The 25,147-nt window shown below is 44.6% G+C and overlaps 2 protein-coding genes across 4 annotated transcripts in view; one reads left to right on the forward strand and one right to left on the reverse strand.

Moving 5' to 3' along the window:
* Positions 1-17,710, reverse strand: part of PCNX2 (pecanex 2) — a 147,816-nt gene extending 130,106 nt beyond the window's left edge. The window contains exons 1-5 of the mRNA XM_071738991.1: positions 17,550-17,710; positions 11,424-11,629; positions 9,955-10,072; positions 7,633-7,669; positions 5,525-6,790 (exon numbers count right to left, since the gene is read on the reverse strand). Coding sequence (XP_071595092.1) covers positions 5,525-6,790; positions 7,633-7,669; positions 9,955-10,072; positions 11,424-11,629; positions 17,550-17,702 — 1,780 coding nt within the window. The 5' untranslated portion in view covers positions 17,703-17,710. The remainder of the gene's footprint in view (positions 1-5,524; positions 6,791-7,632; positions 7,670-9,954; positions 10,073-11,423; positions 11,630-17,549) is intronic.
* A 3,383-nt stretch (positions 17,711-21,093) lies between these two features.
* Positions 21,094-25,147, forward strand: part of MAP3K21 (mitogen-activated protein kinase kinase kinase 21) — a 42,232-nt gene continuing 38,178 nt past the window's right edge. Inside the window, exon 1 of one of the 3 annotated variants that reach the window (XM_071738992.1) lies at positions 21,094-22,063. In XM_071738992.1, coding sequence (XP_071595093.1) covers positions 21,325-22,063 — 739 coding nt within the window. In that variant the 5' untranslated portion in view covers positions 21,094-21,324. Of the gene's footprint in view, positions 22,064-22,363; positions 22,444-25,147 lie in introns of those variants that run through there. The other 2 variants (XM_071738993.1, XM_071738994.1) reach the window with 2 other exon arrangements.

A 25,147-nucleotide genomic window follows, 5' to 3' on the forward strand; every position in this document is an offset into this window, starting at 1 on the left:
ATAATTAACCTGGAAATCATATGTCACAGGACTCAGTCTTAATTATGCTGGTCAAATCCTTACCAAGATAAACATTTCTTGTATGGATCATATGGGTATAAGATACTTCCTGTAAGCATTTTTATCTGCACTGAGATGCAACAGCACAGAAAAAATATTACTTAAAAATATAACACCTCAATGCTGATATATAAGCTCCTAATTTAAATGTGGTTCCACTGCCAAAATTTCCCTGGCCATCTAATTTTATTTATCTGTGGAACAGACAGGCCTTTGGTTCATCCTGGAAACAGATTTACAGCTGAAATGAAGCAGCCTTTGTCCCTTCAGTAAACACAATAACCACTGAAAGGGCATCTCAACTTTAAAGTTGTCTTATTATCAGGTAATAACAATGAAATTTTATAGCTCTGTAGCTTTTCTCCAAAATATATTATTTTGTGCCCTCTCTCCAGAGATTTTCAGATGTTTTCCCTTGTCTTTTCCTTGTACATCCCTACCCAATCTCCACAACTCATTCCTCCAAGTTAAAATGCCACTGTTGTCACAATTTCAAATGCCATCTGGTTTGAAATCTGCTCATGCAGAATTAAGCTAATTAAGCCTGAGACTCTTCTGTTCATTAATTGCTCTGCTACAGAATCTACTTCCTTCCACAACACTACTCTCCAAAATGGGAAGTTTCACTTTAAAATATATTTGTAGCCTGTCAGGCCACAGAGTTAATGGATTTGACACTGCTCTATTCTCTTGAAACAAAAGCTGTGAACTGGCCTATTCATCTCTCTGAAAAATACAACCCTAGGACATTCCCAACCCTTTCTTCAAAGGTTGTTTTAGCAAAACCATCTAGTTTATGTACCCAAGGTTGCCTGTTATGCCATAAAGACAGTAAAAGAAAAATCTGACAATTAAAGCTGATCACTCAGCAAACTATGAGAGGGCCCATGGAATCCAACACAGTCCAGGAATTGCTGTGTAAATTCAGTATGGGTACTGAAGAAGCACATGAAATTATTCATGAATCTGAATTATCATATTAGTCCTGAAATGATAGGAAAAAACCAGCCATATTCCCTGGGGCTTATAGGACAGGGAGACTTCAGTGTAGACATGACTTGTTCAGAACAATCTCCTGGGCCAGCAGCAGAGCTGGGAATAAAATCCAGCTTTTTGAGGTTTCAAGTAAGCAGTCCCATCATTATACCTGACAATTAAGCCAGAATACAGACCTCTGAAAAAAACCTCATAGTTTCTTTACAGCTGTCAGCCTTGCCATCAAACAGACTGTTTGATTTAAAGACTGAAATTTCAAAAACCTGAGCCTGTCAAGCTTTACACACTCGAGCATCAGATTTAGAGATCCGAGTCCTGCATCCCATTTCCTCCTGATCCCAAAAGGCACATCAAGTATCCTTCTCTGGAGTGAGAGTCAGGGATGTCACTCAGCTGCTCAGAGAGAAGATCTGGCACCTGGGCAGGGCTTTGGGTCCCCTCTGGGTGCCACTTGCCTGCCAGAACACTCCCAATACAGCTGTCACTTGGGCTGGTGACTCCATGCACAGCATCCCTCTCCTCCATCACTATATGGCAGGCAACATCCCCCTTTCCCACATGCAGGGGAACAAATCGAGGAGCTTAAAAATATCCACAGGACTAAGTTTCAGTTTTTTTATAGAAGGATAATTGCCTGGGATCCAGAACTCGCTCGAGGTTGTGGTTTGTGCACTGCCCAGCATGATGAGTACCTTTTCTTAAAAAAGCCTGCAAAACATCTAAATTCAGGCCAGGCAGGACTGGTTTAGGTTCTGCTGCTCCAGTCCCCACCACTCCCAGAGCAAGCTTTGCTCTGCCTGTCCTAGATCCCAGCCAGCTGGGCCAGAGGGGACATAACCTGAGTTTTTTACCCTGGGTAAGTCTGAGGCATCACTGCTCTTAGCTCCAGAAATGTCAGAGGGATCTAAAGCAGACAATAAACCTGGCTGCTCTTCTTCTTCTTAAAGACTGAAGAAAATTTGCAGTTGTCCTCTGACAGGCTTTCATTACATGGGTGGTGCAAGGCTGATTCAGAACTAAGAGGACAGTGACCTGAGAGCCATTTTTAGCACATGTCACTGGTACTTTCTCACCATACTGAAGAGGTGGGGTGATACAGAACAGCCCTTAGACAGCTTTTTTTATGTCTTGGATTTTAACACACTAAATCTGGCATCCTTTGTAGTGTAAAGCAAGGCTTTAATTTTCTTGTCCTGCATTTTACTGACCTGTCCACTGGCAAAAGCAGATAGGGTCAGGATGATCTCTCTTCTCTTTTCACAGAACTAAACTGTTCTGGGAGGGAGTACCCATCACAAAGACCCATCCATGATATTCACTCACTTGCAGGACTGTTCTGATGAGCACATTTCCCACCTCCACCAAGTTATGCAAAAAAGTCAGCTTTCTTACACACAGCTTTGAACACCCAGCTTTCCAGGAATTTGCCAAGTTTCTCATATTGCCTAATAAACACCTTTGTGGGGTGCATTTCATGCTCCTTTGGAGCAGGCATCTATTATTTGCTTTTGCCAATTAGGTGGTTTGTGAGGTTAAAAGAACAAAAACCCATACACAGCCAACCTCCTCCTCCCCCAAAACAACTGGTGCATAGCTTGACTTGCTCTGCCTTCCCTCCCCACACACTTCTTTATTTTGTACAACCACTTTAATGTGGGAATAATGTTTATTCAGATCTCTTCTAAGATGCTATTTTGCCGAAGCACATTTGTAATTGCAAGGCTGTAAACAAATTAGAGGCTTTCTCATTCCTAAAAATCCAGTATTACTGGGGGGAAGCTGCCAGTAATGACAGTAATTTATTTTAGCAAGCAGCACGTTCTGGCTAGGGTAGAAAACAAACCCTCCTTGCTCTCAGAAATAGCTGCCTTTGAACTACCTCTCCCTAGCTTCAAGAGCTGGGATTGAATCTCTGGTTTCCCACAGCACCAGTCAGAGGTGCAGGAGACAAGAGCCACCATGCCAGCCCCAACAGGGCACCTCTTGTCCCAGTCCCACTGTGCCCCCAGGATGCCACTTGCTGGGGCCATGCCAGACACAAGAAGTGTCCCTTACGCAGTGCTACAGGCTGGGGACAGAGTGGCTGGAGAGCAACCAGATAGAGAGGGACCTGGGAGTCTGGATTGACAGGAAGGTGAACATGGGCCAGCAGTGTGCCCAGGTAGCCAAGAAGGCCAATGGCATCCTGGGCTGGCTCAGGAACAGCGTGGCCAGCAGGTCCAGGGAAGGGATTCTGCCCCTGTGCTCAGCCCTGGGGAGGCCACAGCTTGAGTCCTGTGTCCAGTTCTGGGCCCCTCAGCTCAGGAAGGAGATTGAGGTGCTGGAGCAGGTCCAGAGAAGAGCAAGGAGGCTGGGAAGGGATCCAGCACAAGTCCTGTGAGGAAGGGCTGAGGGAGCTGGGGGTGTTGAGGCTGGAGAAGAGGAGGCTCAGGGGAGACCTCATCACTCTCTACAACTCCCTGAAAGGAGGTTGGAGCCAGGGGGGGGTTGGGCTCTTTTCCCAGGCAACTCTCAGCAAGACAAGAGGGCACAAGAGGTCTCAAGTTGTGCCAGGGGAGGTTTAGGTTGGACATTAGAAAGAATTTCTTTCTGGAGAGGGTGATCAGGCATTGGAATGGGCTGCCCAGGGAAGGGGTGGATTCTCCATCCCTGGAGATATTTCAAAAGAGCCTGGATGTGGCACTCAGTGCCATGGGCTGGGAACCACGGGGGGAGTGGATCAAGGGTTGGACTTGATGATCTCTGAGGTCCCTTCCAACCCAGCCAATTCTATGATTCTATGATATGCGGACAACATGAAAGCTGGGGAGGGAATTTTCACAAGGACATGGGGTGATAGGGAAAAGGGGGAGCAATTTCCAACTGGAAGGAGATAGATTTAAGTGAGACATTAGGAAGAAATTCTGGACTGTGAGGGTGGTGAGACCCCGGCACAGGATGCCCAGAGAACTTGTGGATGCTCCATCCCTGGAAGTGTTCAAGGCCAGGATGAATGGGCCTTGGAGCATCCTGAGCTGATGGGAGATGTCCCTGACCATGGCAGAGGGGGTTGGACCTTGGTGTTCTTCAAGGTCCCTTCCATTCTGTAATCCTGTCATTCTATGTATGTAACTCAGCTTCACCATCTCACAGTATACGGACTTAATACAAAAGTAGGAAATTCAGTTCAGGTTGCTTTAAGGAACAGCTTGGTTTGATGGAAGCCCAGAATCCTCCTGTTTCCTCAGGATCTTGAATTCCAGTAGGAAGAACCTTTATATCTTTGCAAGATATAAAACCTTGTAACTACAAACAGATTAATAAAGTTTTAGGTTTGAGGGGTTTTTTTGTCACTGTGGAATCCAAGTGCATTTTTTTCTGATCATTCATTGCTTTCCCTTTATGTAAGCAATCTTCCCAATTCATATTTTCTGTGGCTACTTGTTTGAAAGCCTTTCATAGATTACCTATTCTTTTTTATTATTATGGGTTGCCTTATTCCACATTGGCCCAGATCTTGTAAATTGATTGCACTGATTACTTGACAAGCACCCTTGAGACTGCACCTGCCTTCTGCATTATCTTCCATCCTCACAAAACAGTTCTGCTAGGTTTGTCCAGAGCAGCTAAAGATGCTACAAATCATATTCCTTCCTAACAGAAAAGAGGAAGAGTTAAGTGGCAGCAATGAGAATGCTGAATAAAAAAAGTATTTCTATATTAGAGCCATAAATTGTATTGTATGTGAGCTTTTAAATTAGCTGATAAAGGTGTTCTGTTGATTAAAAGGGAATTTGAATGAGAAGATACCATTTTTCATTAAAATACTGTGGGCTTTCATTGAAAACAACCAAACTTTCTTCTTTAAACCCCAAACATTTTAGTTTTAAGCTACTAAAAATCAAAACTCTTACCAACTGAGAACAAAGCCTTTTTTTTTTTTTTAAACTAGAAACCAACCCACAACTGTGCAGGGAGTTTAAGAATATGACTGTGCACACACACACACACACACACACATTAGTTACAAGCTGAGCTTTCACCAGTGATAATTCTACCTTTCTACATACTTGCAGACACATACAGACAATTCTTCAATGTGCACCTGGTAAGATGGGCAAGGAGAGATGCAATGCTATAGCTATCCACATTTTTGTAGGATATTTTTGGTATTCCAACAATCAAAACGTGACCCGTGCATGCTATTTCAGTGCAAAATACTAGATACATACCAGACACCTAGTGAGGTTTGCCTTAGATTTTGAAAACAAAAATCTTTAAGAAAATAAAAATATTGAAAGAAGTGTAGCTGACACTATCACACTCTCTCTAAATCACCTTGTCCCACCAAGCCCAGTCCTTCCCTGGCCCTATTAGCAAAATCAGTTCTCCTCTAGGAATTTCCCTACTGAGGATCTCAGGATAAAGTGCTATAAATAACTAGCCACAGCTTCTGTATTCCAGAAGAGTTGAAAACCATTCATCCTACCTCCAACAAGCCCATTTTCTTTTGTAGTCTCCACTTTGACAGCAGACTGATTAGATGCCTTCATCTTTGAGGTATTAATGGATTCCAGGAGGGAGACAAACTCTAGGAAGTTCGATTCATTGGGCACTTGTCCTTCTTTAGCTTCCAGGTCTGACTTAGAAGTGGGTAAAGTCTTTTCTTTGTCAGATACCTCCATCAAATTCTTACTTAGCAGCACATCCGTCCCGCTGTCCACACTGAGCACCCGCATGTGCCTCTTTTCATGAGCAGTTCTACAGGACTGTGGGTCTAAGTTCTGGAGGTCTTCCTTGGAAGTTAAATCCACAGTCTGGACATTTTCAGAAGCATTCTCACAGTTTGGATCTGAAGAAGTGTTGGTTGCTAAAGGGGTATTTGCTGGGTTGCTGTGTTCCTTTGCTGCATCACCCGATTCATAGCCGGAGCATGGGTTGGATGACAGCTCTGCATTCAAAAGTTCTGGACTTTTTTCACTACCTTCTGGACAAGCCTTACCTTTACTGTCATCAGACAGGTCAAAAGTGATAACAGGGATTCTGAGCTGTTCATTAGTTTGCTGACTTGCCCAACCTGCTGTCACTACACCAGACTCGAGGGCTGAGCTCTCGGTTCCCAGAGCCTTCAGCTGCGCAGAGTCTGCCAGGTCACTGAGGGTGGTGTTTGGTGTAGTGCTCATCGTGATCACAATTTTAATGGGCTCACATAGCTGGTCTCCAGGAAGAGAATTGTCCACAACTGCAACAGCAGTCTCACTGTCTGAGCAGTCAAGGTCCTCCTGGGTGTTACCAGGATGGCAAGAACTTTCCAGGTGGTCAGGGTCTTTGGTTGCAGGGGCATTGCACTGTGGGCAGCTACTGGGAAAGTCTGTCAGTGCTGATTTCTCTCTCCTGTAGCTTTTAGGATTACTCAAATGGTCTGAAATAACTGAGTTTTCACTGTCCCATGGCTCTGAAGAAACTCCAGTCCTTAAAATATCACCTTGCGATGAGGAAATATTGGAGACATTTTTAGCTACATCTCTGTCCACAAGGTTATCTTGGGATCCATGCTGTCCATATGGCTCTCCATTCCCTTCTATTCCATTTATTCCATTACCAGAAAGTGTTTCCATAGCAGCTGTTTTTGTCACTATTGCTGATGTGGTGGCATTTGAAGCCAAAGCTGCAGAAACAGGCAATATATCTGTTTTGATACAGGGTGAGGTAGATGAAACTGGTGGTGTAGCCTGGTCTTCCAATACCATAACACCTAACAAGAACCACATGGGAATTAGGTGTCACAAACATGAACACTGTGCATTACTCAAGTATGATCTTTAGCTACCTCTGATCCAGAGGAAAGCTGAGGAAGTACTAAGGATGTAGCTGATAAAAACAGTTCCTAAGAAAGGATCTTTTTTGGCAGCTACAGGTGAAATAATATGAAAGCAAGCTGGGGTCCTTCTAGGCCAGGACAAGTGTAGCAGCATGAAAAAACTCAAGAATTAGCTAATATCAAAACTGTTTTACAGAATTATCCCCACTTAGAGAAAGGTGAAAGAAAGAGCAAGCCAGAGTGGCACAAGTTTACTACATCCCTTTGTGCATTTTCTAAATGGTCCCAACCTTCTGGTGACCAACTTTAACAAGGAGATAAAATAAAAAATATTGAAACATCTGGATAATAATAAAAAATATTGAAAGCACTGGATCTCTAGGCTAAGGAAGGTGTGCTGGAGTATACACAGCTGTGCTCAAGATCAACAATATCAACGCAGGTCTACAGCCAGAAGTTGTTTAGGGGCTTTAAGATGCAGTCTCAGAGCTGGCTTCCTGGTTTATGCTCCCCAGAGGTTCAGAGCTTCCCAAGAAGAAGAGGGGAAGGCTTTTTTCATCTCCCCATATCAAACTGGGCAGGGCAACTTCATGCTCCCCAGCTGGCTGCATCCTAAACAGATTGGCTGACAGCTGAGAAACCTTAGTCTGTTAGAATGCCCTTGATATTCTGTCCTCTTAAGCTTTTCCATTATGCAATCCAGTCTGATATTTTTTTTAGTGGTAAGCAATGTTTAAACACAGATTTAAAGAGGTCTATAAAAGCCTTTAAAATACCTCTCAAATCTTCAATAGTTTCTCGTGTTGGCAGCTCCTAAAAATAGAAAGAAATACACAAAATTAGCAAGGGTATTTATTAAATTCTGTTGGAAAAAAAAAAAAAGTCAATGCAATAGTTATCTAATTAAAGGTTAATTACAGCACTGGCAAGTTGCTCAACATCACTGAAATTTGGACATATACCTTGCACAAAATGCAAGGGGTGGGTGAGAGAGATGGTTACAGAACAGCCATGCTCCAAACTGCATCAGTGCAATTGTGTGTGGTTTGGCAAGGGAAAAAAACCAAAACAATCTTAGGATTTTTTTTTTTTCTTCAAGTAACATTTTGCTGTGCCTAATCCAGATCAGTTTGGTTTGAGCTTTTTTTAATCATTAAGGAATAGGATGCATTTAGATGCTTCAGTTTTCCAGCTGTGTATTTCTAAAGCACTAAAATGAAAAGTTTGGTCTTCAGTACCTGGAAAAAAAATCTCAATGGTAAACTGGAGGACAAAGTCATTAAATTCTCATCAAGTCAATTACATAGCAAGGAAGCTTTGGAGGCCATTTAGTCCAAATACCTTCTGCCATACACACACACAAAGCAGGTACAGTAAGAACAGGCTGCTCAGGGCCATCTCCAGCAGGGCTTTGAATATCTCCAAAAGATGGAGATTTCATAACCTCTCTGGACAACCTCTTCCAGTATTTGTGATTCTGTGAGTATTTGACCATCCTCTTGGTGGGGAGTGGTGGAGGGGGGACCAGCCAACAAGGATTACACTTAAACATTATAGATCCAGCTGTAGTTTTCCAAGGCTGCAAGTTGTAGTCACTGTCTCCCGTCACTGAGCATCTGGGAAGAGTGTGCTCCATCTTGGCTGCATCTTTCCATTAGGAAGCTGAAGACACAAGTAAGTTCTTCAAGTCTTACAAAAGTTTTTAGCCTTAAAAAAGCTAAAATATTCCATCTGTCTGGACCCTTAGACCAGGTCCCTCATTCCTCAGACACCTTGGTGACCTCTGCTGGATTCTCATCAGGTCAATGTCTGTGGGAACTCAACTGGGGAGCTCAAAACTAAACCTGATACTCCAGAGGAATCCTCTGGGAGTTTAAATTCAAGAGCCTAAAAACATAACAAGAAAAAAAATCTATTGAGAAAAAAATTGAAGTGGCTTTTTTCTGTCTAACAGACACTGAAACCATTATCTCCTAAAATTTCATGGTGGTGTCCTTGCAGCACAAACAGGAGATTAGGTCTCATCTGACCCAACCTACATATTTAGAAATGGGAAACCTGGACAAGATCCCAAGAAATGTGGTTGCAAACTGGACAAATACCAGAATACTGGTGAGTAGGACAGAAACAAGGTTACCTCGTAAAAGAAAACTATTCATGTCTCTGAATCATACAGATGCTACAAAAAGGTGAAAACATTGCAGGAAATGAGGAAATAATTCTGATTCAGACCAGGATTTGAAGGGGTTGCAGTTAATACAGACACAGGGTAGGAGGGGGAGGGGATATGAAGACAGAATGAAGTATCAAATAGCTACTTATTCAGAGATCACTAACCATCCTCTGCACTGACTGAGGCAGGAGTCCTGTAGAAAAAATAGCATGGGATCACACAATTAAAGATATTATCACAGCATATATGGGGAGTAGCTTAAGATTACACAGGTAGTGTTCATTGTTTCTTTATTTTTGAACACTTAACTCTTCAACCTTCTTAGGGATGTTCCCTATTTTTTCTTTACTAATAAGATCTACATATATCAACCTCATTTACTATTATCACACACTATTTAGAAAGCATGGCCAATGGCATGGAATGCACATATAAGTATTGTAGCCTTATAAAGATGTGTCCTAGATTTAAATAATTGGTTTTATGCTTTGTTTAAACACTCAAGAGATGTGCTGGGTTCACCTTATAAGCACAAGTTACACAAAACCAAGTTTTTGCTCCAAGAGAAGATCCCTTCCAAGGCAATGAGAGGCTGCTCTGATTGCATTAGCCTCTCTCTTTTCATGGTTCTTAAACCACAAAAATTAGTTGCTCTTGGCAAGATTTACAAAGGCCATTTAGTATCTGTAGAGCAGACTAACCTCCCCAAAGAAAATGCAGAATTTTGCATATCTTTGCAAACCCAAACCCTTAGGACAAGGCTGGCTGAGAGCAGTGGTACACCTAGGAGATCCACAGAACAACCCTTCCTCTTCAGAGCAAATCTATACTTGAAGAGATCAGTACCTGGCAATAGGAAACTCCAGGTGGTAAGCTGCTGGACTGCACAAAGTGAAGACATAATCACAGAAAACTGCATACTAACCATTGCTCCAGGTGAGTCCTGGGAGTGCAGAGCCTGTTCCCTTGAACTGTCATGAAGGGTTTGGGTAGAGCCATTTTGGTTGATCTCACTGATGACACCATTATTCCCAGTGTTATTGCTGAAAAGGAAGCAAATGAAAAACTAAGCAATGCTTCTCACCCCACAGAGGATAACACTGAGCTTTGGGAAGAAGCTGAGGAATAATAAAGGAACAGGAAGAAGTACCACAGTGACAGCACAATTTTCCCCTCCAATACTAAAAGCAGAGGTCTGAAAAATACTGTCACCCTTTTTGCACCTCTTTCCTCACCAAGACAACTTGCTAAAAATAGTAAATTAAAATCCCTCAATATAAAACATTTCTGGCATCTCAGCAAATAGAGCACTGCTATGAGAAACAACACTGCTATGTTGAATTACTCTCTTCAAACTCAATGTCATGTAACCCACCTGACACCAGCACAGATTTACAGACAGAACAGGCTATTTGGGGCTTTACATTAGATATATAATAACTAAACACTACTCCTTTCACAATTTTTGCTCCTTACATCCTTTCATGATACCCTTGTGTACACCTTGTTTATGTAATTGCCTATTTACAAACCTCCCATCAAACACTATTTGAAATGCAATACATAACCTGTATTAACATAATCATTGGACCACAAAATAAAGTTGATCCTCTACTTTTAGCCAAGGCAAACATTTAGCCACTACTAATTTCATATGTTATAAGGTACCTTTTTGATCACCCCCTTTGTGGATGCATTCAACTATCCAATAATTCTTTCTACACATATTTTCTACCAGTCTTACCATGAATTTAAGCATGTTGACTAATGAGCCAAGGTTTACTAATGAGAAACAACATTTGTTTTCTTCCTTGGGTATAAAAAAACAAAAATTCAGATGGAAAACAACACCTAAAAAACAACAGTATAATAAAATTGCAGGTTTGGGCTTCTTTGTTTGGTTATGAGTGTTTCTTCCCCACCCAAATAAGAAACCTACCTTATTTTCAGATGTATATAAGCTGGCATCTAGCTCTGATTACTATAGGCACATAGAGGCAACATAAATTCAGGCTTTCAAAGCCATGATGTTAAAGCATTTTCTTTGCCACTGAGTGCCAGTTCCTCTCATCTTCCCATCAGGTAAGCACAGCAAGAAGAGGAAAGAGTACACATTTAAGGCTTCCTCAAAAAATGCCTCCCAGGTTATCTCCAGGATCTCCTGGCACTTCCCAGACAACCCTCTTCCTACTGCCTCCACCATGCCCAGATGATGCCTCACCCTCTGCATCAGGCCCCAAAACTGAAAGGAAAAAGCAGGTTTTTAAAAGTTCTATTGCTCACACAACCGTAAGGGGTTTTCCTGCAGTCAAGAGGCATTTCTGCTATACAGGACCATGGTGCAAACTCATTGATTTTACAGAATGTACCACCAACACGTGATGAAAACCTTACCTATGATTTGAGGGCTGAGCTGTTTCTCCTTTTGGAACCTCTGCATCTTTACATTGCCTTCCATTTTTACTTGAGAGCTTCTGTTGAATTACTTCTCCTTTATCAAACATCAGGTGCAGCCTGTAACTGATCACTTTTATTACTGTGAAGAACACTGTCACAGAGCTGCAGTATACAAAAACTGTAACTGCATTTGGAGGAAGAGCCTACAGGAAAAAAAAATATTAAAGGCATAATCATAACAGTTCATTTTAAGGAGAAGCTACTGATTTTTTCTTAATTAATTCCTTATTGTCTATTATTTGTACCAAGTTTTGCACCCCCAAGCAGTGCATCCTCATACAGTACACGTGAGTTCTGCTCACAGAAAAGGTCTAAAGATTTTTTTTCTGTTTTACAGGACTTATCCTTCTTTTGATTAGCAGTGGATTTTATTTCTTAACTAAAATCCATAAAATCTCACAATTGACATTGTAAAACCTCTCTAAATATTGCATTCCCAGGATAATGCTGTTGCTGCAGCCCTTCCTAAGCTGTGAGTTTCTAAAATGCAGACACAAAATGAAACATTAGTTAGCTACAAACAGGAAAACCCTTTTGAAAAATTGTCATCTTACCCTGCTTTTCCATTATGATTTAACAGTAAAGCCCTTTAGTTTGCTCTCCTTTTTTTAAATCTTCAAAACATGCTCCCAGATATCTCTACTGCTGAGGATTTGTAAAAAATTAATCAGAACTAGTCAAAACAATTGAATAAAATACATTTGGAGTGGCAGCCTCTTTGAATTCTTTTTCTAAGGTTCGTAATTGTTAATTTGCAGATCTGATCTGTTTGTTCATCTGTGATGAGCCCCGTATTTCTAAGTCATTAAAATTAATTACAGTTCAAATATACTCTTGCAGAGTTCTTTAACAGACATGACACAGGAGCAACCTTTTTATGTCTAAATATTTCCTTGCAGTAAAGGGCAAATCACAGCACTTGCAGTTCTAATTGGAGGGCCAAAGCCTTTATCATGATAGTCATGGAATGCCCTTAAGTAGGGTTAATCTCTTCTAAGCTTTTCAATTTTTAAACAGAACATTATATTTCTGCACAATTTTTATTGGGGGTGGGGAGGAGGGAGGAGAAGGGGGAAAGGAAGATCATCAATACTCAAGTTTTGCTAAAAGCCTGCAGAAGTAAATTTTTAAAAACGTTCTTTACTTGGGGCCTAAATCTACCTTTTGAACCATCAGCATTTCAGATTAAGGAGTATTTGGATGTCAAAGCCTAGAATTCTTTTCAGATTCCCAAATAAATCACACTGACCACACAGGTAAAGGCACAACTACATCATCTCTAAAACAAGTCACCACATTTATCTTCATGTTGAAATGAATGCTGTTGAATCATTTCTGTGTTATTACAAGGAAGTTGGTTGCTATTCTGCTGCTGGTTTTGGCTTACTGAGAATTCATAACTTCAAGACCTACATGTGAAAATTTTAAGGCAAATCCTTTTTTATGACTATTCTGATTCATATACCAGGAATCTATTGCACAAAAGCTGAGGAGCTATTTAGCATGTAGGTACTACTAATGATCCCTAATGAGAAAGACATTATTTTCTACAAGTTGAGGCTTAGTCTGTTGTTAATAGGGCTTCGTGGTGCTGTGCACATCCCGAAACTAAGCATGCCCTGGAGTTATTTAGCAAATCCAGGCCAGCAAGCAGGATGAGTTTGCAAGGAAATGCTCTCAGGGTATAAGATTTGGTGGATGAGGTTGAAGAATTTGTGTTTTATGACTAATGTATTTGCAAAATACAAGTTAAAAATTGCTCGGTTTCACAAAGAACGATGGCCAAGTATCTGTAATGATTTGTTAAAAAGAGAGATTTGTTCACTTGCCCAGGAATCTCTTCAATTATGCTTTAAAAAGCACAGACTGACCGTTTGTTATTAAGCAACAGCTCAGAATGAGCCACTGGAAACGCTCTATAGGTGATGTTCATAAAGCTTAATAAATATTGTATGAATCATGTCAAGAGGACACAACAAAAATAGATTCCCTGGAACACTCTCTATGCCTGGAGCATTCTACAAGACAGAGTCAAAGGAAGCTCCTGGATTTCTGCATGGAAAACAGGGCCAGTTTTAGCAAATGCTGAGGGCTGCAAGTCCTCATCCCTACCTTGTGACCAGGGCTACTGGAAAGGTGCCTGGGACCTGCCCATGGTCTCCCTGCCTGAGATACCCAGCACACTGACCATCCCAAGTCTGCCTTTTTATCAGAATAAGGCAAATGCATCCTTAATTCTGAACCTTGGGGCAAGGAAAGCAGTGCAAGCCAGCAGCTTGGTCCTTGCACCCGTGAGGAATCAAGGGAAAGGTGAAACTGAGAATGGAAAGCCCTCAATTTCCTGAATCAGGCCTCTTGCATAAGGGAACAAATGTCATATGACTGCAGTTGGTGTTATCCAAATGCAGATAGGTGAAAGCTATCAAACCTGCCTAAGCTAAAGGAATTTACAGGCCACCAAGGAATTATATGCTAGATTCACTTTTGATGCAATATATGGCTATAATTAGCCTGCTTTCCTACAGAAACAAGGTTTTATAGTCACCCATTGTCTCTATGTATTATCTCCCTCTGCTGAATAAACTTTTAATTCTTTGGCTACTTTCAACCAACTTTGAGAGAATCCACCCCACTGGGACCAGGTCCCAGCAGCACATCTCCTGCATTAATGAAAGGAACCCACACAGCTCTCTGGCCTTTTCAGTGCCACTCCAGTGACAGGAAAAGCTTCAATTAAGCTGACATCTTATTAGATGCCAGGAAAAAACACATCCACAAATTCATTAGAAAGCAGGCTTCATAACATCCCACAGGTTTCTCTGGAAGCTGTAACTAGCTTTTTTTTTTTTCCCCTCTTTCCCAATTAAATGTCATAATGTACTCTTTGTTTTCCAGTAGCTCCTGATGTTATACCCTGCACCAGAGCAGCCTGGGGTCACAAGCAGAAATGCAGCCAAATTCCAAATGTCACCTGACTTATTACAGCAAATGTGACAGAGTTGACCTGCCCATGCCCAGGGACTGCTCCTAGGGAGAGAGTATTCTTCTCTTCCTGCCTCCCAACATTATTTGGGTAACAAAAAGGCTGAGGTGACTGAGGCATATACCATCCAATATAAAGTGTGTAACCTTTGAACAAAATACCACACCTTGTAAATTGGACTGAACAATTAAAGTTGATTAGACTCAGATACATCCTGCCTGAGGACCAAGATGGTGTTGCACCTGGGCTTTGCTGTCTTGGTTTGCTACAGGAGACAAATGAGGGCACTGCCAAAAGAGCAGCCAGCCACTACCATCAGGCTTGCAGAGGTAAGAGTGGGAGGTATGATAATACAGGAGCCAAAGATACATAGTTTTACATTAATGTAGCAGAATTAATAAGCAAAAGGTGTCCATCACACAGTATAGAACATGAGAAAACTAGGAGCAAGTAAAATTCCAGGAGCACACACTCACTTGTAAGCTTGCATCCTACCACACAACAAATACATACATGAAGTATTTAGTAAGTTGCTTCCCTCTCTTTTGTTAAGACAGACATATCCTTACTTTTACAGAGATAAAAAGTTGGATATAAAGCATGAGGAAATAAACTGAAAGCAGCTGACACACCACGAGTTTTATTACAGTTTCCATCTGAGTAATTTATGTGCCCACACCCCTACACTGCCATGTTCTACTTCACCTATCCCAGCATGATTTGAAGACCTCATGAGCAAGAAGTAACAACCCTGGAAGTTCAAGGGCTTCCTGTCCAACTAAAGGCAGGAGAAACATCCCCCCCTGAGTCATTCTGGGAACTCACCAAATCATGGGTGTGCATTCTCCTGTGGCTTGTAAAATAAGCTATAGAGTACAAGCATTCCTGAAATTGTATCTCTGCATCACTGGTGTTTCACTGGGGCTGAATTCAGCCCAGTGGCTTTGTATATACATAGTAAGTATCACTGTTTTCATGAGCAATGTTCTGTTTGTTGGAACAAGGAAACTGATTTCTAATCCAAGAAATGACATTGCAATGTTAGGAGAGACCCCAGTACAATCTCACAAGTTGATTTTAATAGCAATGATGCTCCAAATAATATCCAAAGTACATTTTAATTTTATATTAGTAAATACAACAGATAAATGAGAAAGAAGAGGAAGTGATGGAAACACAAAACTGCATTTTTGGGGTGGGGAAGCTAATAACAGAACCATCAGTACCAAAGTGAGGTAAGCTGACAAAGCCAGAGACTTAAATCCTTATCCACACACCAGAAACAAGTTAATACTATAAGCTTCCCAATGCTACAGTCAGCACATCTCTGCTGAGCCAGTGTGGAAAATCTAAGAACAGCTGGATGAGTTTTGCCATTTCACTCACATCAGGCTGTTTCAAAGAGACTTTCTGACTTTGACAACAGTGTGATTCAAATTATCCCAATGCAAGGAAAATGTTCAGAATTAGCACCCTGATTTGCTTTGACTTTGCCATTTCAAGAAATGCCAGTGACTGCTTTAGCTGGATCAAAAACTATTGGTCTCAAGTGCACAACATAAATAGCAAACATTACTGAATATTATAAATTCCCCAAAGAAAACCTTTAGTTAAAAAGCAGGTTCAAGTTTCTAAGTGGCAAGGATATGTCTTTGACAGAGTTTACAAAGCCCAACCACTTAAAAAGCAAGAAAACAAATACTTAAGGACATCATTACTCTCAAGCAGCCAGCATAATAAATTCATTATTCTTATCAAGGAGAAAGAATTCCCATAGCAATACATTAACTCAAGAACACAACTCCTGCATTTAACTAGATGATTCATCAGAAAATGAGCCAGTCTGCAGGAAAAGCAAGTCCACCTAGACAGGCAATGATGAAGCCCAAGAGAGTTCAGCAGGTAAGTTAGGTTTTCTCCCCTTCCCTCTAAATAATGCTTTTTTTTAACCTTATCTCTGACCTACAATCTCCATAACCAGTGTTTTTCCCATGCAAACCTGCACACCTTAGTCCATGCTATTAGTTCAGAAGCTTCCCACAAGAAAATCCATATTCATTCAGATAATACTTACAACAACTGGGAAAAAGTTGACCTTTACTTTTTTCTTTTCAGTCACATGCACCACTTTGACAGTACATGAACTCCATGAGCTGTGCCTACAGGAATTTACTGCCACATAATACAGCATACCAATTGACTTTTTTAAATTAAATATTTGATTTTCACTGGGATTGCAGGGGCAACCATGGATGCTCCATGCTTCTGAAAATCAGGCCAGTATCTGACCACACAGGGTGAAGATATCTATATAAAAATTTTATCTAAGAGAAAAAAAAAATTCCACAGAACTTACTTAGGAATTTAGTTGAGTCACTGTCAGAACCAAAGGGATGGAAATTGTTTGGAATGGAAGGAATATTAAGCTACAATACAGAACACACTAATGAATAGATGCAGTGATCCAGCAAACTATACTTCTGCTTTTCTCACACAGTAGGGAAAGACACAAGAAATTGAGCAAAAGTTTCAAGTTTTCAAGGAATATAATTTTCAAGTCTGGCAAACAAACTCCAGTAATTTATTTGCACCGTTTTATCTTCAGCACAAAGCGAGCTGCATGGCACGAAAAGCCATGTGACTCACCAGTGACATTCAGCAAGGCATAATAATTACGTGGTATTTGGTTTTTTCCTTCTATTTACCCACCTCAGCAGGTAAGACTGAAGCAGGTTTGACAGGGGAAAAAAAGGAAAAACATCTCTAGAAGAGATTTTTTTGAACAAACATCCCTCCAGTCATTCAGCATTTGCAGAGGCCAGCACTGCACCCCCCAGTGACAGAAACTCAGAGCCAAAAACTCAGACCCCCCCATAATACACCCTTAACTTTTAGGCACAAATACCTCCCATAAACCCCAATATGCTTATTTTTTACACCCTTTCCCTCCCCTTTTCCCTCTTCCCTTGCGCTCCCACCCTCCCCGCTGCTCGGCGGAGCACACAACCCCCAGTCCTAGCTCAACCCCCGGCTCCCTTTTTCCCCCCCCTTTCCCCTCCCCGGTTCGGTTCGGTTCTCACCAGGTGCAGTGCCATGGGGAGGGTCAGCAGGAAAAGCCAGAGATAGAGGTGGAAGCTGTTGGTGAAGGCTCCTTGCTCCGGGTCGTGGTACCAGCCCCCGGTCAGCGCCGCCCACACGCCCAACCCCACCAGCCGCGCTGCCGGGGACACCATGGCCGCTCCCCGCCCTCCTCCTCCTCCTCCTCCTCTCCTCCGCCACCGTCTCCGCCGCCCCTCAGCCGCCCGCCGCCGCCATGCCGGGCGCCCGCGGATTCTCCCATGGTGCCCCGCGACGCTGAGCATCCCCGCCCGCCCCACCCCGAGCGCCTCCGCCAAACGGGCCTCCCCCCCCCCCCACACACCCTCCCCTCTCTTCACCTCCCTTCCCCCGGTCTCAAAACCCCGATCCTCCCCTCCGCGGTGCGGGAGGTGATGCCCCGGGGAAGGAGGGGGGGGGTGTCTGCCTGCCGGTAGCGAGCGGCAGCGCAGGGAGGCCGCAGGGCGGAGATGAGATGGGCCGGGCCTTGGCGAAAAATGGGGGGGGACAGGGAAGGAGGGGGAGGCGTCCGTCACCGCTGCGTCGCGCCTAGGGTGGCCGTGGGGATGCTTTGCAGCTGCAAAAAAACGCGCGGCAAAGGGGCTGCACCGGAGCCAGGCGGCTCGGTTCGGCTGCTCCGCTCCGCTACCCCTCCTGCGGCACCCCCGTCCTCCGTCTCCCCCCCTTTCTTCTCGACATCGGCTATCAATCAATCCTACCTGGTGCATCGCGAGTTTTGGAGCTCTGCTCAGCGTTACTGTTGACTTTTTCGTGTTGTTTTGGGCGGGAAGGTGGGGGAATTCTCTAAAAACCCCAATCTGCCTTGCAATCAAGGAATTGGTGGCAGCTGAGCTCAATTAGCAGAGCAAAGAGGTGGGTGAGGGATGCACAGGTGTGAGGGGTGCAAGGAGTGAAGCTGAAATGGAGGATGGAGCTGAGTGGAAGCCTAAGCAGGAGAGACAAAAGTGCTAAAGAATGGAGCATAAGGATCATAGAATCCTAGAATTGGCTGGGTTGGAAGGGACCTCAGAGATCATCAAGTCCAACCCTTGATCCTCTCCCGCTGCAATTCCCAGCCCATGGCACTGAGTGCCACATCCAGGCTCTTTGGAAATATCTCCAGGGATGGAGAATCCACCCCTTCCCTGGGCAGCCCAGTCCAATGTCTGATCACCCTCTCCATAAAGAAATTCTTTCTAATGTCCAACCTAAACCTCCCCTGGCACAACTTGAGACCTCTTGTGCCCTCTTGTCTTGCTGAGAGTTGCCTGGGAAAAGAGCCCAACCCCCCCTGGCTCCAACCTCCTTTCAGGGAGTTGGAGAGAGTGATGAGGTCTCCCCTGAGCCTCCTCTTCTCCAGCCTCAACACCCCCAGCTCCCTCAGCCTCTCCTCATAGGATCTGTGCTCCAGTCCCTTCACCAGCCCAGTTGCCTCCTTTGGACCTGCTCCAGCACCTCAATCTCCTTGGAGGCCCCAGGTGGTGAAGGCTTCATTGGAGTTGTTGTAACATTGGGTTTTCCTAAAGTGACTTGTCTGCCCATCACTCAAATCTTTGCACTCTTCCTCATCTTTTGGAAATAGTAACAATAAACTTTTTTTTTAATTATTATTATTTTTTTATTTTTATTTATTTTTTTATTTATTTATTTAGTGTAACAGTATTTGCAGGAATAAAGAGTTCCTGTAATTCTGAGGTCGGGATACATGTTCTGAACACAACACAGATGGCACAGTCCTTAAGAGTTGCAAGAGGATGAAAAACTCAACCATTTTTTTTCTCCAGAGAGATGCCAAGGACAGCTTGAGCCCGAAGCTTCTGGATGCAGCGTTCTTCCCGGCGGTCATTCCACTAGGTGGTGCCGTCAGGAAAGTTACAGGCGCTTCATCGCACCCTCTGGAAAAATATTCCCACTATTAGAACACCTAGAAGCAAAGATTATGTACCAAGATCCGAGAGCTAAGGTGTTGCAGAAACACTGAACAACAAATAAACCAAGTGTAGCAAGTGGACAATGGCACTTCAGAGAGAAAATTTTGGACTAGCTCTAAATAAATATTTAAACTTTCCACTGTACTGCAACCAATACCTCGTCTGACCCAAAACATTCCACACTTAATTAGTTCCTGTAGATTCTCTTAGATAACAGATAAAGTTCAAGGTGGAATTTGTGTGGCAAAATGCTTGTATTACCACATACTTGATGGCTTTTATAATAAGGCAAATATGCAGATAAGGAAAAGGCAAGCAATTATCTCTCTGGATAGCTACAAGGCATTTTCTTATATTAAAAGAAATGGGGGAAAGACTTGATGGAGACGCTGGTTCTTTTTGGTAAAATGGTTCATTAAGTCACTTTCTGCGTAATTTTATTTTTGTCTTGTGTATAGACACAATTTAAACAGTGGGATAAACGAGAATTTATTACTTTTTGATACGGTAATTTAAATTTTTTTTCAAGTACTGTCTTTATGTTGGAACCTGCAGCATCCTGCAAGTTTTGTGTTATTGTAGGGACGCAGAGTGCCCTGGATGTGTTTTTTTTTGTGTGTGAGAAGCTGCAAGGCAATCATCTCACCAGATTATTCAACCTGGCAGTGTGGTTTGATTCTTCCCCCAAACTTTTCTATCCCCCTCAGGTGTTTTGCTGGCAGCAGCCATTTCCAGAACCACAGCTGCCACAGCACAAAGCTATCAGCTGGGAGGATGCAAACTCATCCATCTCCTTCCCCTGTACGTCCCCAGCCCACACACCTCCAACCACTGGAGTTTAGGAAGCGATACGATTTTTTTTTTCCAATGAAAACCAGGAAAATCTTTATCCAGAAATAGCACGAAAACGCTGTTATTTCCCTGACCAAGGGGCTGTGTGCCCCTCCCAGGGCCCTCTCAGCCCCAGGGCAGCGATCACGGCAGAGCCCAGGGTGGGTGAAGAGGAAACACGGGCAGAATTTTGCTTTTTTTTTCCAGAAAACTCCCGGTTTGTTTTTTTAGGTCTTCTCAAGTCCCAAGACCTCACAACGAAGGAGGGGAGCTGCCGGGGCAGACACGAACCCCTCACCCTGCTCCGAAGGACACACCGGGCCGGTTCGCACCAAAAGCGAGGGCCACGGGCTCACACGGACACCTTCCCTGGTTCCGTGCGGGACGAGACCGGGCCGGGCCGGCAGCACAGGGCTGAGCCCAGCGGTCCGGTTACACCGTACTGAGTGGCCACGGCACTGGATGCAGGAGAACGGAGAAACCGGGATCGGGATTGGGATTGGGATTGGGATTGGGATGGGATGGGATGGGATGGGATGGGATGGGATGGGATGGGATGGGATCGGATCGGATCGGATCGGATCGGATCGGACCCGAACCCCGCCAGTCTGCCCGCGTGGGAGGGCAGGCGCGAGCCCCTACCTGCCGCCAGCCCTCGGCGCCACGTGACGCCCGGCGGCCAATCCCCGGGGGCGGGGCAGGGACACGCCCCTCCCCGCGCGCGCGCTTGCGCCCTACCTGCCGCAGCCGGGGGGTGGCGGCGGCGACGATCGCGACGGGACCGGGTTGGGTCGGGTTGGGCCGGGTTGGGCCGAGCTGTCCCCGCTCCGCCCCTTGCCCGGGAACCGCCCCTTCCCCTCTGCCCGGCCCCCGCCTCCCGCCCCTCCCCCTCCCGCGGCTCCCGTTCGGCGGCAGCGGCAGCTGCAGGTGAGGATGCGGCTGGGCGGGCGCCCCCGCGTCGGCGGCGCTGGCGGCCGCCGGGGCTGAGGTTGCTGCCATGGCCGTGCCGGGCGCCGGGGCGGCGGCCGCCGGCGGGGGTTCGTGCCCGCTGTGGACGGCGCTGTACGATTATGAAGCGAGCGGCGAAGACGAGCTGAGCCTGAGGCGGGGGGATGTGGTGGAGGTGCTGTCGCAGGACGCGGCCGTGTCCGGCGACGACGGCTGGTGGGCGGGGAAGATCCGCCACCGGCTCGGCATCTTCCCCGCCAACTACGTGACCCGCCAACCCCCCGGCGGGGCGGCGGGGGACGGCGGCGGGAGGGGGGACCCCGCGGGGAGCCTGACGGAGATTGACTTCCAGCACCTGGAGCTGCAGGAGATCATCGGCGTCGGGGGCTTCGGGAAGGTGTACCGGGCTACCTGGCGGGGCCGCGAGGTAGCCGTGAAAGCGGCGCGGCAGGACCCCGACGAGGACATCACGGCCACGGCGGAGAGTGTGAGGCAGGAGGCCAAGCTCTTCTCCATGCTGAGGCACCCCAACATCATCGCCCTGCACGGGGTCTGCTTGCGGGAGCCCAACCTCTGCCTCGTCATGGAGTTCGCCCGCGGCGGCTCCCTCAACCGGGCCCTGGCCGCCGCCGCCGCCGCTTCCTCAGCACCCGGGGCCGCTCGGGGGGGCCGCCGCATCCCTCCGCACATCCTGGTGAACTGGGCGGTGCAGATCGCCCGCGGCATGCTGTACCTGCACGACGAGGCCATCGTCCCCATCCTCCACCGGGACCTAAAGTCGAGCAACAGTGAGTGCCCACCGGGACGGGGAGTGGGGGGGAGGAGGAGGTGGGAGAGCGGCCTCGGGGCCACCGCGGGCGGTGAAGCGGGTACGAGGGGTCCCCCCCGTCCCTCAGCCGCGGCGGGGTTCCCTCGGGTGACGGGTGAGATAGGGACCGTGTGGGCCCGGCAGGTCCTGGCGTGGCAGGTCCTGGCGTGACAGTGTCGTGACGGGGGTGGCCCCGGTGACGGAAAGGGGCGGCCGGGCCTGGGCAGGCAGCTGGGCTGCCCCGGCTCTGAGCTGGTTCGGGATTGTGGAAAAGTTGGGAAGAGAGAAAGGGTTTACCTGGAATGCTACGCAGAGTGAAGTCCTGTCCTTTTGGGCGGGAGATTGCTGCAAAAAATAAAGGTAAAGCGGGATAAAATCCCGGGCGTAAGTGATCCCCACGGCTGCTTTCGCTTTGCCGCGTCCTGTAGTCCTGGCTTTTAAAAGTTGAAGTAAAGCAAGCACCTCGTAAAGGTTTTTTAAAGGTACTGCTTCTGTTTCTCTGTCATTCCCAAGTTTTTCTGTTTTTAATTGCTTGTATTTTGCATCTCAGAAACTCAGCCGCGTAACAAACACAGAGAGAAAGACTTGAGAACAGTAGAAACTCTTGTGCATTTGCCAGGTTTGCTCTCGGTTGTTGGCATGGAGAAAAGCACCTGAAGGAGTGAGGGAGTTTCTCAGTTCGTGCTTAATGGATTTTCGGTTGTCCATACAGCCACATCTAAGGCTTTAGCAGTTGTGGCAGTACAAGGCTGGCTTATTAGAATGAGGTGTTTATGGTTTGCCATTATAGTTATGTTTTGAATCGGTGACCTGAAAGTTATGCTTCCATTAATGTATGAAACCAGCTGGACTCTCCTTTTTCTTATGAATGTGCCAAATATGCAACACTACGTATCTCTTTTTTTTTTTTTTTTTTCTTCCTTTTTTTTCCCCCCAGTTAGAAGTCCTCATGTAGTCCAGTAGAAATAGTAAAAAGAAAATAGAAAAAAGAAATAGAAAAGGTTCATTCAAGTTTGAAGCACTTAGTTTAAAAGGCCTTTGTGACATGTCTTGAAGGTCATCATGCATGGGTTGTTAAAACAAGGCTCAGTCATGGGACTGTTCCTGAGAATACTTTCACTGTTTGATAAAGAAAGGACCTAACTCAGCTACGTTTCTGGTTCTGTTTATAGCACAAGATGATGAACTCTTGGAACGCACCTTTAGGGTCATAGCCAACACCTTAATTTCTAGCAAGTTGTCTATAGGCAGCTGCACCCTCCTGCAGTGTTGAGTGAGCTGCTGTACCTTAAGGATTTTGTGGCTTTCCTTGTACAAGGCATCCTGCTGCATGCCATCTTCTTAAGGTGACAATGGCAAAGTCTGTATCTGAAATGAATTTGTAGCTCTCTAGTTTTGTGCAAAACTTAGAGCTGAGTTGGTCACTGCTGTGAACTCATTACCAGTATCATCTCTTTGCACGTGGAGAGTAGTAGAGCATTTTAAAAATACATTTTTTATTATAAAATGTGCAGATGTGCCTGTTCACAGCTTTCATTACTAATTCCTATTGCACATGCACTTAAGTTTAGCTACTTGGTTTTCTCACCCATGTTTCTTAATCTTTGAAGGCAGGATGGAATTTGCTCAGCAGAATTGTCTCTTCATCATCCAACTAAATGATAACATTGGAAGACAGTGGTGCAGGGGTGGCACAATATCCTGTAGTAAATAATTCTAACAATATGAATTTAAAATGTCTGCAAATCATTACAGTACCCCCTGTAGCGTTCTCTTCATCACAGATTTCACTTCATTCTTGTGCTATAGCCTTTTCCTTACACAGTGGGAGTGGAAAGGTGACCTCAGGGCTGACTGATGGACTTGTTTGGGGTGGATAGAAGCAGTTCAGCAGTGGCTGAAGCTCAGCCAGGGGTCTGGCACCACTCCTGCCTCAGGTGCTTTCCATGGACATCCAAGGGTGGTGGATCACTGCTCTCCATTAGGTAGCACACGAACGTATCAGCTTTGTGCCAGCTTAGTTATTTTCATTAAGAAGGAATTTTTCTTCCTTGGACAACTAATTAGAAAAATTACTGCCTTTAACACAGTGTGGTAAGGAATGCTCACCAAACTATTTCCCTAATAAGTAGGCAGGAACTGATTTTTACAGCCCTGGGGAAGGGAGACCCTTCCACCCGTGTATTTGATCCAGGAAGGATATATGTCTGGGCATGTGGCTGGCACCCAGTAGGCAAAACATGCATCTCTGAGGCAAGTGTGTTATTTCTCTGCAAGCAATTTGAGGGAGTTGGGATCTCTAGGACAGAGTTTCTAGTGTGATTTCACTGATGGCATTGCCAGAACAGCAGCAGGGCTTTTCTTAACAGCAGTCACCAGCTAGGTTTGTATGCACAAGTTTTAAGTTTCTTTTGGGGGATAGGAAAACGTTTTTCTTTCTGCAAAAGAAAGAAAATTAAATAAATAGATATGTGAATGTTTTCTGTATTGGGAAGAAAACTAACTTGTTTTTTGAGGGCTGAACAAGGAAGTAAGGGCTAACTCTGGAGGCTTGCTGGTAGCAGAGTTTCTGCAGTTCTGGAGTTGTTCAGAAGTAGACAAAACAAAGGCATAAGGATTGATTTTAGATCCAGATATGTGTAGTAAACCAAAACATACTCATCATGGCCTCTCATAGGTTGATTTTCAAATTGTGGATGCTTTATAAAACCTCATGCAGCTGTCGTGGTGAGAAGTTTCTCTGCAAAAAGACTATTTTGGGAATAACTTCCTCATAAGCAGTTCTTATGTTCTTAGATATACTCTATAGATTAAGGAGATAATCTGTAGAATAAGGAGGTAATCTAAAATAAAGGATTAAGAGGTGAACTTTACCTATCTAAAATCTCAAGAAACAATCTGAAGGAAAATTTGAAGTTTTTCAATCTGTCATGGATAGTCAAGGAATTCTGAGTTAAATACTTAGACTGAAAGGCAAATATTTAAAAAATTGTGAAATACTTGAACATACTTAACTGTATTTCCTTGCTACAAATTTAGTCTTGATTAAGTGTGCCAGGTGATT

The sequence above is a fragment of the Heliangelus exortis genome, chromosome 3 (assembly GCF_036169615.1).
Source record: "Heliangelus exortis chromosome 3, bHelExo1.hap1, whole genome shotgun sequence".
Taxonomy (NCBI): Eukaryota; Metazoa; Chordata; class Aves; order Apodiformes; family Trochilidae; genus Heliangelus; species Heliangelus exortis.